This window comes from Cricetulus griseus, chromosome 7 (genome assembly GCF_003668045.3).
Source record: "Cricetulus griseus strain 17A/GY chromosome 7, alternate assembly CriGri-PICRH-1.0, whole genome shotgun sequence".
NCBI lineage: Eukaryota > Metazoa > Chordata > Mammalia > Rodentia > Cricetidae > Cricetulus > Cricetulus griseus.
The window spans coordinates 82,986,458-82,998,120 of NC_048600.1; the positions used below are offsets into that span (position 1 = coordinate 82,986,458).

Genomic DNA, 11,663 nt, shown 5'->3' on the forward strand with positions numbered 1-11,663 from the left:
ACAGACTAACTCAGTAGAGTAGCACTTGCCTCATGTGAAAAGGACCTGGGGTCGGATCCCCAGATCCAGAAAAAAAAAATTAACAACAACAAAAAAATCATGAATCAGATTCCACCATTCTTCCATCCTTTCAGAGTCTTCCAATGGGTAGTGTCAATATAAGCTCAGGGTTTTAGTGTATGTAGAAATAGAAACAAATTATCACAAAGACAATTTTCTCACTCTTTCTCTTATGGGAATTTTTTTTTAGCATTGTTCTTGAAGGAAAGAAGCAGTCAATAGATATAGACACCTTCAACAAAGTTTATTTGGTAAAGTTAAGCAAAGTAAACACTCCAGAGAAAGATGATGGGAGTGGCTTCCCTAAGGCAGAGAGCAGTCCCGTGGGTTCTGTGTTGTGGATTTTAAAGAAAATAATGAATATTTTTATGAGGTGAGTGGCATATTCATAGGGGAAGGTCACACTCCCCCCCCTCAAATAATGATGTCTGTGTGTCAAATCACAGGCACATGGTATTCTAAGGATACCAGCCTTTTGATGAGGGTCCAAACCCTTCAACCTCATCTGTGTAGCAGAAGGCTCTACTGCCTCCATTTCTGATGTAGTAGGAACCTAACTGCAATTTCAGGGATGTCTAACCACAAAGGGACCTTGGACTATCAGCAGATGCAGGTATCAAGAGGAAGCTACAGTTTCCTAGGTTACTTCCTGTCTCAGTCCTTACCTACCGAGGATCATTTCCCTTGAGTGAGCCTAGAAGCATAGACATACTAGTAGGTACCAGCACATAAAGCAAACAAACGAAAACCTAGATCTCAGGCAATAGATGCCATTCTCTAACAGGAACCAAGGCTCTTCTTGCATAAAAGGATTATTCACAGCTGGGACTGAGGAGTTATCAGATAGTTTTGGTACACTTTGTTACGCCAGAAAAGAAGAAAGCATTCAAAGAATAGCCAGCCAGTAGGCAAGAAGGCAGAGCAAGTGAGACAGCATACCCAGCTGAACTACCATTGGCTAAGTCTAGGATAACTGAGGTTGACATCATGGTTGCAGGGCTGGGATGGAGCTCGTGTGAAAGAGCGCTTGCCTAACGGGTGCAAAGGTTTTAGATCCCTAGCACCTCATAAAACTGGATGAAGGTGCATGCTTTTTAATCCCGCTAATTGGAGGTGTAGATGAGGATTACAAATTTAAAGTTATTACAGGCTATATGAGACCTTGACTCTAAATGAATAAAATTATTATTTTTTATTTTGTTTGTTCTTTTTGAGTTTTGGGTCTTGTTCTGGGACTTACTATGTAGATCATGCTGGCCTTGAATTCACAGACATCCACCTGCCTCTGCTTCCCGAGTGCTGGGATTAAAGATGTGGGCCACCAAATCAGACTGACACAGAGTCTTTCTATGGCAGCTCTGGTTGTCTTGGCATTCCCTTTGTAGACTAGACTGGCCCAAAAGTCACAGAGATCTGCCTGCCTTTGCCTCCTGAGTCCTGGGATTAAGATGTGCGCCACCACAATCAACTCTGAATAAATGATTGTAATGGAGTATATAGTTCAATACTTCATTGGATTAATAAAACAGTTCAAAGTTTCTAACCAATATAAATAGATGGGATTACAGAACAAAACCTGTTTTCTTCCTCTTTCTTTTTCTTTTGGAAGTTTGGTCTCATGTAGTCCAGGCTGGCCTCAAACTCCTTATAGGGAAAACCTTTCTGATTCTCCTGCCTCTGCTTCTCAAGTGCTAGGAATACAGGTGCTACCGTGTCCTGGCACCCCATTCTTCCAGGATGAGATTTTGCAGAATTACAGTCATCATCCTCTATTCCCTTTCTCCACTTTTTCTTCAGTGTACTTGCTGCCTGCCAAGTGATATTTTGGGTAACCCACATGGACTGTTTTCCCACCAAGAGCAGAAGCCAGTAAGGACAAAACTCATTGCCTACTTTGTTTGGACCTGTTTGTGTGGAGCCTAGAACACAGCTAAGACAAATGTGCTGAGGACTGAAGACATGGAAGGCAGGATTCACCTTTTATAGCTGTGGTCTTTAAAGTTTATGATATTCTTTCCTGTTGAGACCCTTCTTTGAAACAACAGAAAAGAAAATAAAAATAAAAATAAAAAATATTCCTTCCTATTTTATCTGAGCCTGTGATTCCCCTGTTTAGTTCTGAATCACAGAACAAGAGACCAGGAAGCTGAACCACACTGAGTTTGTTTTAGGAGTCTAGAACTCTCCTCTGTGTTCTTGCTTTGGTTCCAGGCTGAGTTTTCTTACTTTCAACCTTCAAGCCCCAGAGAAATAGCCTTCTAGGAACTGAACTCCCCTATTCAGGGACCAGGGCATCCTAACAAGTCCACTTTCCCTTTGAAGATGGAAAGGGAGGTGTCACAGTGGGAGAGGGGAAGCTAAGCACCTCTCGAGCTGTACCAGTCTTTCTTCTTCTGTCAGCATCCCTAGAGGCCTAACATGTGGCCATGTACTGTTCTCCCCTGAACTTCAGTGTGGCTCACCATAGTGCAGTGAGACATAGATGCCTGTACATGTACTGTTAGGTTACAACCATGACATGCATGAACACAGGCTCTCTCTGTTTTTTTTTTTTTTTTTTGTGTGTGTGTGTGTTTTGGTTTTTGAGACAGGATTTCTCTGTGTAACAGTCCTTCCTGGCTGTCCTGGCATTCTCTCTGTAGACAAGACTGACTGGCCTTGAGATCCACCTGCCTCTGCCTCCCTAGTGCTGGGATTAAAGGTGTTCGCCACCACTGCCCAGCCACAGGCTCTCTCTGAAACAGGGGCTTCTTAGAGATGCCCACTCCCGTTCCCAAACAAAGGTATACTAGGCACATCCCACAGGCCACACCTGCACCAGCAAAGAGCTGGAGTCAAATTACTCAGTTCATTTACTAGTCTCACTGGAGGGCAACCTTAGGTTTTGAGGGGCTGAAAAAGTACATACTTTTATTTATTTACTTTTGAGACAGGGTTTCTCTTTGTAGCCCTGGCTATACTGGAACTCACAATGTAGACTACATTGTAGGGATCTGCCTGACTCTGCCCCCGGAGTGCTGGGATTAAAGGCATGCACCACCACCTGGCATACAAGATTTTTAAAAGGAAAAAAAAATTAGGCATTGTTAAGTAACGTTTAGAACAACGCAAGAATATATTGATTTACATATTTTAAAAACTGACAAATAGAGAATGAAACTCTAAGTTCAATCCTAAATACTAGGGGAAAAAATCTGTCAAATGGTCAGTGAAGTAGTTACAGTGAAATAGTTACAATGATGATTAAAACCTTAATTAATACTTAATAAAGGAAACACTGACAAACACCTGGAGAGCTCCCTAACTTCTGGCAAACCTCCACAATATTCTCCACAGACTGCCTGCCTACTTTGTGTATTTCTTTTTCTTCATGTATATGTGCAATTTACAGCATGCTATGGCCCTGTGAACACCTTCCTGAAACCTCCAGATCTTGTTTTTGGGTTTCTCAGTGTCATTAGCATTATGGTGAATCAGCTTGTGTACTTCTCAAACAGGCTCCCAGCCGGCGGAGAAAGCCTATCTTCTTAAACCGGTAGGTTTGTTTTTCTTCTTTTCAAATTGAGCATTTCACAGGTTTCTTATCAGATGGCCTACAGCACTTCTGATGCCCAGGGGATAACGGGGATCTGGGTGGGATTGGAGATGGGTGGGCTGATGCCAGCGGGGGTGGGGGATGGGGTGTTGAATGAGCCTCAGTAGCAGGGAAGACTCCTTTCCCATTGAGAGGTGGGGAATTGGAGGGTATAGCACAGGAAAGTGGGGCCTCTCTGATTGCTACATTTTCTTAAAAGAGCATTTGCTCAAGCTAGGATGTCAACTCGAAAGTGGTCTTGTTACCAAAGCTGGCCTTGAATTCTCCATTGCACTTAGACTAATCCCCAAGGTCTTCTAAGGCTTCCTTCCAAAAATCCTGTGAAATGTCCTCCACTCCATCCCCCAATTCTCTGTTCTAGGTTCTTTCTTTAGCTCCCACCAACAAATGTCTTTTCAACAGGAGGGCTTGATTGGACTCATGGGTGACTATGCTGAGATACATGTTATCACTGCCGGGAGGTTGCCTCTGACCACTTTCATTGTCACGTTATTCCAATTATCCTTACAACCACGTGAAATTATCTTGCTCTATTTTCTGCCTTCTTGGTTGTTTCCTGTCCCCACGCCGCCAGTAATACACGTTGGGGCCAATGTAACCCCAACGTCTAACAATAGTGGGCACATAGCAGGCACACAGATGTAGGATTGAGCGGGCAAATGTGCCAGCTGGGTTAGCCAAGATTGTTTACTTTTCTCCTAGGGCCACAGCCCCTGCTTGGAACTGAGAAGGGAGCGTTGTCACTGGCACAATCCAAGATGAGACCCCCATCAGGCTGAAAGAGACAGGAGACAGCTGAGAGAGGAGAGGAAGACTTAAACCGGAATTCAGACTGTGAGAACCCGAGAAGGCCGGGAGGTGGGGCGCGGAGTGGGGCGGAGCGCTCGGGAGGGGAGCGGAAAGCCGGCGCGAGGCGTCAGGGCCCCCGGGTCGCTCACAAGTGGCCCCGGCATGTGGCCGTGCCGGGTCCCGCCCTCCCCGGGCGCGGCGCGTGCGGGATCAAAGCTGCCGACAAGGGGCGGGCCAGGGAGCTGCTGGGGACCGGGGGTGCGAGCGTGGGAGCGCAGGGTCCCCGGAGGCGACAGGGACCAGGGAAGTCAAGACAGGCGGGAGAGGCGCAGAAAGGGAGCAGCAGAGGGACGCGAGACTCAGAAGCCGAAGAGACCATCCTAGCCCCGAAGAACCCCAGCAGAAGTCGCCTAGACACCTAAAAAAAAAAAAAAAAAAAAAAAAAAAAAAAAATCAGAGAGAGCTGCAGTCGTTGACCGAAAGACGGGAAGGCTGACTTGCCCAGGTCCTTGGACCCGGGGAAAAGGCATTTCAAAACACAAAGTGAGAGGGAGAGAGAGGAAGAGGGAAAGATAGACCAGGAAGACCTGGCTCTCCCCCGCGGAGGGAGGAGAGGATCCCAGGGATCCCAGTTCCATGTGCTTTCTCAGGGTTGCGGACATGGGTGGGTGTGCAGAGATAGTCAGAACCTTCCAGGCTAGGAAGGGGGCGAGTATGAGGGTCTGCGGAGTCAGGAAGTAGTTCCGGAGCTTCCAAGGCGGCTGCAGAATTAAACACTACATTTCACTTTTGGTTGAAATGTTTGAGCAAAAGGATGCTTGGTCTGAAGCCTCATCAATTTTATTCCTCCTCGGTGGAGGGGAAAAAGTGTATCTGTGCATTGGCCGGGAATCGAACCCGGGCCTCCCGCGTGGCAGGCGAGAATTCTACCACTGAACCACCAATGCAGATGGAGAAAGGGCTCCTAATGAATCTATCTGATCTTGTCAAAGGCGGAGCCAGCCATACTCAAACCTGTAAGCGTAGAAAGGGTTTGTAAAGAATGGTTAAGGTGGGTGGAGCGCCAGGCCATTCTTTCTCTCCCTTGGATCCGGCCACCGGGCCATAAAGTCATTCCATATGGCCGGGGGCGGCCCCACACCCGGGTGCAAACTGCCCAGGCCCTCGAGCCTCACGTGCAGGTGAGAAAAACTCAACGCCAACCCTGGTTCCCAAGGAGGGGGGCGGCGGGGCCTGCTGTGGCCACACATCTGTGCTCCCATTTGGCTGAAGTAGGGAAGGTGGGATGTACTGGGGGCCCTAATCCCAAATGGGGACCCCTTCTCAAGTCTGGACCCCTCCCGCTCTGCCTTTGGCAAGGCAGCCTCTGCCAGAAAAACCGCTCAGGATGTGGAGGCCCTCTGGCAGGAGGCTCCACTTTGTCTCTGACTCCACAGCTACCTTCCTTCTGGCCCGGTTTGTAGCCCTATCTTTATTACGTTCTTTCCCCGTGTCTTCTTGTCACGTTAAATATCGGTCTTACCTTCTCAGGCACTTCGTCCTGAAGTCTCCAAGTGTTGACACATCCTTCCGTAGAGGGTCATGCTCTTGGTTTGAGGTGGGTGCAGATCACCTTTTGTAACCAACCCTTTCTTGTCCCTCTAGCAAATCTCACATTTTCCCTGCTTTCCTATAGTCACTAGACGCCTCCAGAGGCAAGTAACTCCGGTGCACTTGTATGAGGTTTCCCCGTTAGCCAAACTCTCGAATTTAGTTTTAAATCAAATGTTTGTAAATGGAAAGACTTCGTCACTCCTACTTATACGTTAAGGATTTCATTTTTTCCCCCTAGAAGTTTCCTTTGCTACCCCCCTCTCCCAAGCCCAGCCATCCTCAAGGAAATGTGTTCTGGGACACTTTGCTTCTGTAATAGCCGCTTGATGGCAGACTCTGCTTATCACTAGGTCTGCAGGCTTAAGCTGAGGTGGTGTTGTGGGGATAGAGTATAAGGGCAGGTGCCATGGCGAGCTTTCCCGCAGTCAGCCAATAGAATCCTCAGCCCCGATCTGCCCAAGATGTGGGGAGACTTGGGGGACCATACATAGCACTCAGCCTGGAGGCTGAAGCGCGCTGACATTTATTTCAGTGTTGGTGAGGTCACAGTGAACGTCCAAGAAATCTACTCTTCTAGGAGATCCCCTGGAAGTTTCATGTCTAAGCAAGTTGTGTTCCAATTCACTTAAACTCCCTTCCCCTAAAAATCCCCTCCCTTCAGTTGGGTCCCGCCTTCTTATGGTCCTTAAACCAGCCTGTGGCCCCTTCCTTCCCTCGCTTCCCACACTTGGGGCCAATTCCTCTCTTCCTCCTCCCCTTTCAGTCCCCGCCTTTCCGGGAGCCTCGTGCCGAGGGTCTTTGCCCTAGGCATCCAGGAGCTGAAGGGGGCGGGGCTGGGTCCTATCCCTCCTACCCTGCTCAGGCGGGGTATAAAAATCTAGGGAACACGCTTTGTGTCCACCGCAGGGTCCGGAGGCGCAATGGTCACTCGGGATCGTGCTGAGAATAGGGACGGCCCCAAGGTGAGAAGTGGGAAGGGAGGGAGCAAGGAGTCCCTGTTCCTGCCGGAGGACTTAAAGGTCCTAACACTGTGGGTTAGGGGTGAGGATGGAGACGCAGGACTGAAAGGACAGAGGTGCTCGTGCGACCCAAAGAACCTGTAAAGTATGAAGAGAACAGGGTCAGAGCCGAACTTGTGTGGGTGGCGGAAGCCGAGGTCTAGGGGTTTAAATTGTGGGCTGCGGCTTGTGGCCTGGAGAGCTCCGGAGAGTGCCAGAATTGGGCACCATGGCCTATCCTAGATCTCAGGAGGCTGCTGAGGCAGGTGGATTACCGCAAGTTCGAGGCCAAGGAGTGCGCCCTCCAAACACAAAGCAAGCAAACTATTCAAAACAGCATAAAATAAGCTAGAGGACAGAGCCGGTGGAGGAGGGCGGGAACAAAAAAGGAGAGAATATAGAAGCTGTCAGTAGGGTCTGTGAACCACGTCTGACTCATTGGGTCCAGAGGTGCCGGGCCGGGTGAGAGATTTTAGAACCAGTGGCGACTTCTGGCTACTTCCTAGAAGGCCTTGAGCGAGAAGGGAAGGTGTGGTCGTGCTATATATCTCCCTTGCATGTTGGGCTAATAATTCTGATCCATACCGTGCGGGTTGGGGCAGATTGTCCCCAAAGTCCTTCATTGATCACAGAGAAGGAGACCACACAAGACAGAGATGTAGAGAGAAGAAAGGCGAGTCACAGACGGGAGACAAGAGGAAGAAGTCGAACACAGACAGGGCAGGGCGCAGAGAGCAGGGAGAAGTGGGGGGCGAGCCACTGGGAAGGAGGGAGTGAGAGAGAGAGAATGGACCAGCCCTAGGCAACCAGGGGTTGGGGAAGAGGAAGGGGCGCATGGGGCTTTCCCTGCGGCAGAATCGGACGCTCGCGTGGCAGCGCTGAGTCTCGGTCCGGTCGGCCCGCTCTCCCTTTCCCGCTGGTCACAGATGCTGAAGCCGTTGGTGGAGAAGCGGCGCCGGGACCGCATCAACCGCAGCCTGGAAGAGCTGCGGCTGCTACTGCTGGAGAGGACCAGGGACCAGGTCAGTTCCACCGCCGGCCCTAGGCTCTTAAGCATCCCGTGCGTGTGTCCCAGGGCTTTCCACTGGGGGTGGGGACATAAGCTGGAGTGGTGACCCTGGTCCCAAGGCGTCCTGACCCGAGCCTGGCCTTTGAAATCCCATCCCAGACCCCTTCTTGATCTCAGAATCCGATCTTCGCCACCTTGCGGGCCTGTAAGTTTCCTGCCTGGCTCTGTAAACTGAGTTTTCGGCGTGCCTCAGTTTCCCGCTTTGGGTTTCTAAATATCCTCATTTACCCCCCCCCCCATCAACCAGCTCCAGTACTGCGGTGGTTGTCACCACTCCTCACATGTTGGGAACTGGTTCCACTCCCTCAGGTTGGACAGTCTCGTCTCAGGGTGGGACAGGGACCTTTCTTGGTCATCTCCACATTCGGTCGGTCGCGAGTCATGGGGGCACCCGCAGCTCCCGTACCGCCCCTCCCTTCTTCCCCCAGCCACTTTCCCCCTCTCTTCCCCACCCCTCTCTGTCTTTGCGCCCCCGCTCCCTCCGTCTGTAGAACCTCCGGAACCCGAAGCTGGAGAAAGCAGAGATATTGGAGTTCGCCGTGGGCTACTTGAGAGAGCGAAGCCGGGTGGAGCCCCCGGGTACCGCGCGGGGGGTGGGGAAGCGGAGGGAGGGAGGGAGGGTGGGAGCCCGGAAGGCTCGGGCTGGGGAAGGGGCGGGCTCTGCGGTGGAGGGGGGCCCTGGGGGAGCGGCCCGGGTGCTGTGCTCCGAGGCGAGGTTAATGACACCTGCGCGTGTCTGTCTCTGTGTCTCTCCCACCCCCTCCTCTACACGTCCATCTGGTCTCCCGTCTCTGTCCGTGCGCCCGTCTGACCTCCGTACCTCTGCGCCCCGCCCCTGCCCTCACCCCCGTTGGGCCCCTGCCCTGCCCGCCTGTCCTCCCGCCGGCTGCACCAGGGGCTCCCCGGTCCCCAGGCCAGGACGCCGAGGCGCTCGCCAGCTGCTACTTGTCGGGTTTCCGCGAGTGCCTGCTTCGCTTGGCGGCCTTCGCGCACGACGCCAGCCCGGCCGCCCGCTCCCAGCTTTTCTCCGCGCTGCACGGCCACCGGCGCCCCAAACCGCCCCGGCCAGAGGCTGTAGATCCAGGGCTCCCAGCACCGCGCCCGCCGCTGGACCCTGCTTCACCCATCCTTGGCCCCGCCGCGCTGCACCAGCGCCCCCAAGTGCACCAGGGCCCCCCTAGTCCCCGCTGCGCTTGGTCCCCATCCCGCTGCTCCCCCCGCGCCGGGGATTCCGGCGCGCCGGCGCCCCTCACCGGACTGCTGCCACCGCCGCCGCTGCCGTACAGACAAGACGGGGCGCCCAAGGCCCGCCACTCCCACCGCCCGCGTTTTGGAGACCTTGGCCCTGAGCTTTGGGGGGCTGGGGCGGGGGTTGGGGTTGGGGTAGAGACTCCAGCCAGAGGGCAGGAGAGGGATCCGGGCGTCGGGGCGAGGAGGGCAGCGGGGCGCGCGGGCTCAGCGCGCGGGTGAGATGTGGTTTATATTAGAGTATCTATATAAATATATATTTTCCTATCCCTTTTCCCTGCTCCACTACCCTGTGTGTAGGATTGTACCCTCTCCACCCCAGCCCAGTTCCCAGTCCCTTCCCGAGGCCCTAGTGCATGGAATAAAACGGTTATTAAATCCCGGTGTGTCCCCTAGCCAGGGGCCTGCCTCTATATCGGCGCCACGCCCACTTGCCCATACCCTTCTCCCACCTTTAGGCCTGCTCTCCATGGCCCAAGCCCTGGGGCAGACAGGTAAGTAAGGAACCGAGCGACAGACTGAGGTTGGAACTGGACTTGAGAATAAATTGGGTTAAGTGAAAGCAAAGAAAAGAGAAATAAAACCGACTCTGGTGGGATTCGAACCCACAACCTTTGAATGGCTTTTTCGTCACTAGAAGTCCAATGCGCTATCCATTGCGCCACAGAGCCACATGGCGGGCGGCGCCTTCTTCCAGCTTACGGAGACCAGCATAGGAAAAAAGGGGTAGAGCGGGAAGGGTAGAGTGTGTGCGCTCGGAAATCGGGCGGAGCTATGCTATAGGAGACGGAGGCGAAGATCCGAGAGGCTAGCGGAACGAGACGAGATGACGTGCACGCGTGAGCTAGGTGGGAATGAGGGTGGACGCGGGTGATGGGAGCAGGGAGGGACAGTCACGGAATTTGAGCTAGCCAGCAGGGCAAAGCTCGGGCCGCTCCTTGGGCTACCAAGCCCAGACTTGCTCGGTTCCCAGATTTGATCCCACTAAATAAACTTGTTTTTGCTGTAAATCTCGGTGTCTTCTGGCTCATTTATTTTGCTTCTTTACTACGTCGTTCAGAGTCTCTGTGGTTCCTCATCCCGGCTTTGAAATACATAGCAAAAGAAACTCAGGTCAGTTCCCTCCCGTGTTCTCGGTACGGACGTCCTTCTGCTCTCTTAGGAAGACAACGGGAAATGGAACTCTGCATGCGGGTAGCGTGGCCGAGCGGTCTAAGGCGCTGGATTTAGGCTCCAGTCTCTCCGGAGGCGTGGGTTCGAATCCCACCGCTGCCAGGCCAGAGTTTTTACTCCGGCGGCACCGTGGTTCAGAAGTCTAAAGGCCACTTTATTTTACCACATCCATTTCTTGGCTACTGTTTCTCCATCAACTATCTCCCTCGTTCTTGCCAACAGAACGCAACTCACTCTGTATTCACAGACAAGATTTTGTAGGACAAGATTTTCCAAGCTACCCTAAGAGTGACATGTTTATAACCCATCTCCGTTGTAAACATGTCTAGGAATATGCTTTATATTATAATATACATCATAATATATTAAAATTCAGCGACAGACCCCAGTGTACGCAAACTATTTTCTGCATGGTCTACCTGGCGATCCATACTAGAACTGAAACTATTCAACATAAAAGAACAAATGTGTCTTATTTATTTTTGATGGTCGTAAGTATGTGAAAACGTAAGGTTCCACCGAGATTTGAACTCGGATCGCTGGATTCAGAGTCCAGAGTGCTAACCATTACACCATGGAACCCCCTCTTCCCGCGTCCCTTCGGAAATTATATACATTATTTTGCATCCTATTTTGCATACCGAAACAAAGCAATTGTATGAAGACGCCAACTACCTGAGATATGAATGCTTCTTCTAAATCTGAAGATTAAGAAGACCAAAAATTTAGTTAAAATGCTGATTTTAAAAATAACAATTCCAAGTTAAAATAAGATTTTTCATATAGTGTAGAAAGTGAAATATATTATTAAAAGTAACTTCGCCAACTTCTTTTTACTAATCTTTGACTTTTGGAAAATTCACACTCGTTTCCCTGGTTTACACAGGTTACTGCACTTAACACCCTGCTGCTCCCTCTAAATACCGCTGGTCGGAATGTCTTCTCAATCCACTTTTCCACACCTCCTTTTAAAAGAAGGCAATCGTTTTGTTGTTCTATTGCGTTCGCCACACCTCAGCGTGAGACAACAGGGATCGGTAGGAACAGAGTTCTATAAAAGCTTGTCGCCCGAACAGGGACTTGAACCCTGGACCCTCAGATTAAAAGTCTGATGCTCTACCGACTGAGCTATCCGGGC

General features: G+C 51.1%; 1 protein-coding gene and 5 non-coding genes across 6 annotated transcripts; 2 read left to right on the forward strand and 4 right to left on the reverse strand.

Annotated features, from left to right (window-relative positions):
* Window positions 1-5,320: 5,320 nt before the first annotated feature.
* Trnag-gcc lies at window positions 5,321-5,391 on the reverse strand. Its single transcript has one exon. It is a non-coding gene; the product is annotated as a tRNA-Gly (tRNA).
* Window positions 5,392-5,503: 112 nt separating this feature from the next.
* Window positions 5,504-10,362, forward strand: LOC113836790 (transcription factor HES-7-like). The gene is given in 7 exon segments (XM_027427052.2): window positions 5,504-5,625; window positions 5,975-6,041; window positions 6,570-6,999; window positions 7,962-8,057; window positions 8,596-8,683; window positions 9,000-9,407; window positions 9,410-10,362. Coding segments are annotated over 5 exon segments (678 nt in total). The 5' UTR covers window positions 5,504-5,625; window positions 5,975-6,041; window positions 6,570-6,957; the 3' UTR covers window positions 9,454-10,362.
* On the reverse strand, window positions 9,937-10,023 carry Trnar-ucu. The gene is given in 2 exon segments: window positions 9,937-9,972; window positions 9,987-10,023. It is a non-coding gene; the product is annotated as a tRNA-Arg (tRNA).
* A 183-nt stretch (window positions 10,363-10,545) lies between the features above and the next one.
* On the forward strand, window positions 10,546-10,627 carry Trnal-uag. Its single transcript has one exon. It is a non-coding gene; the product is annotated as a tRNA-Leu (tRNA).
* A 408-nt stretch (window positions 10,628-11,035) lies between these two features.
* Window positions 11,036-11,107, reverse strand: Trnaq-cug. The gene has a single exon. It is a non-coding gene; the product is annotated as a tRNA-Gln (tRNA).
* A 483-nt stretch (window positions 11,108-11,590) lies between these two features.
* On the reverse strand, window positions 11,591-11,663 carry Trnak-uuu. Its single transcript has one exon. It is a non-coding gene; the product is annotated as a tRNA-Lys (tRNA).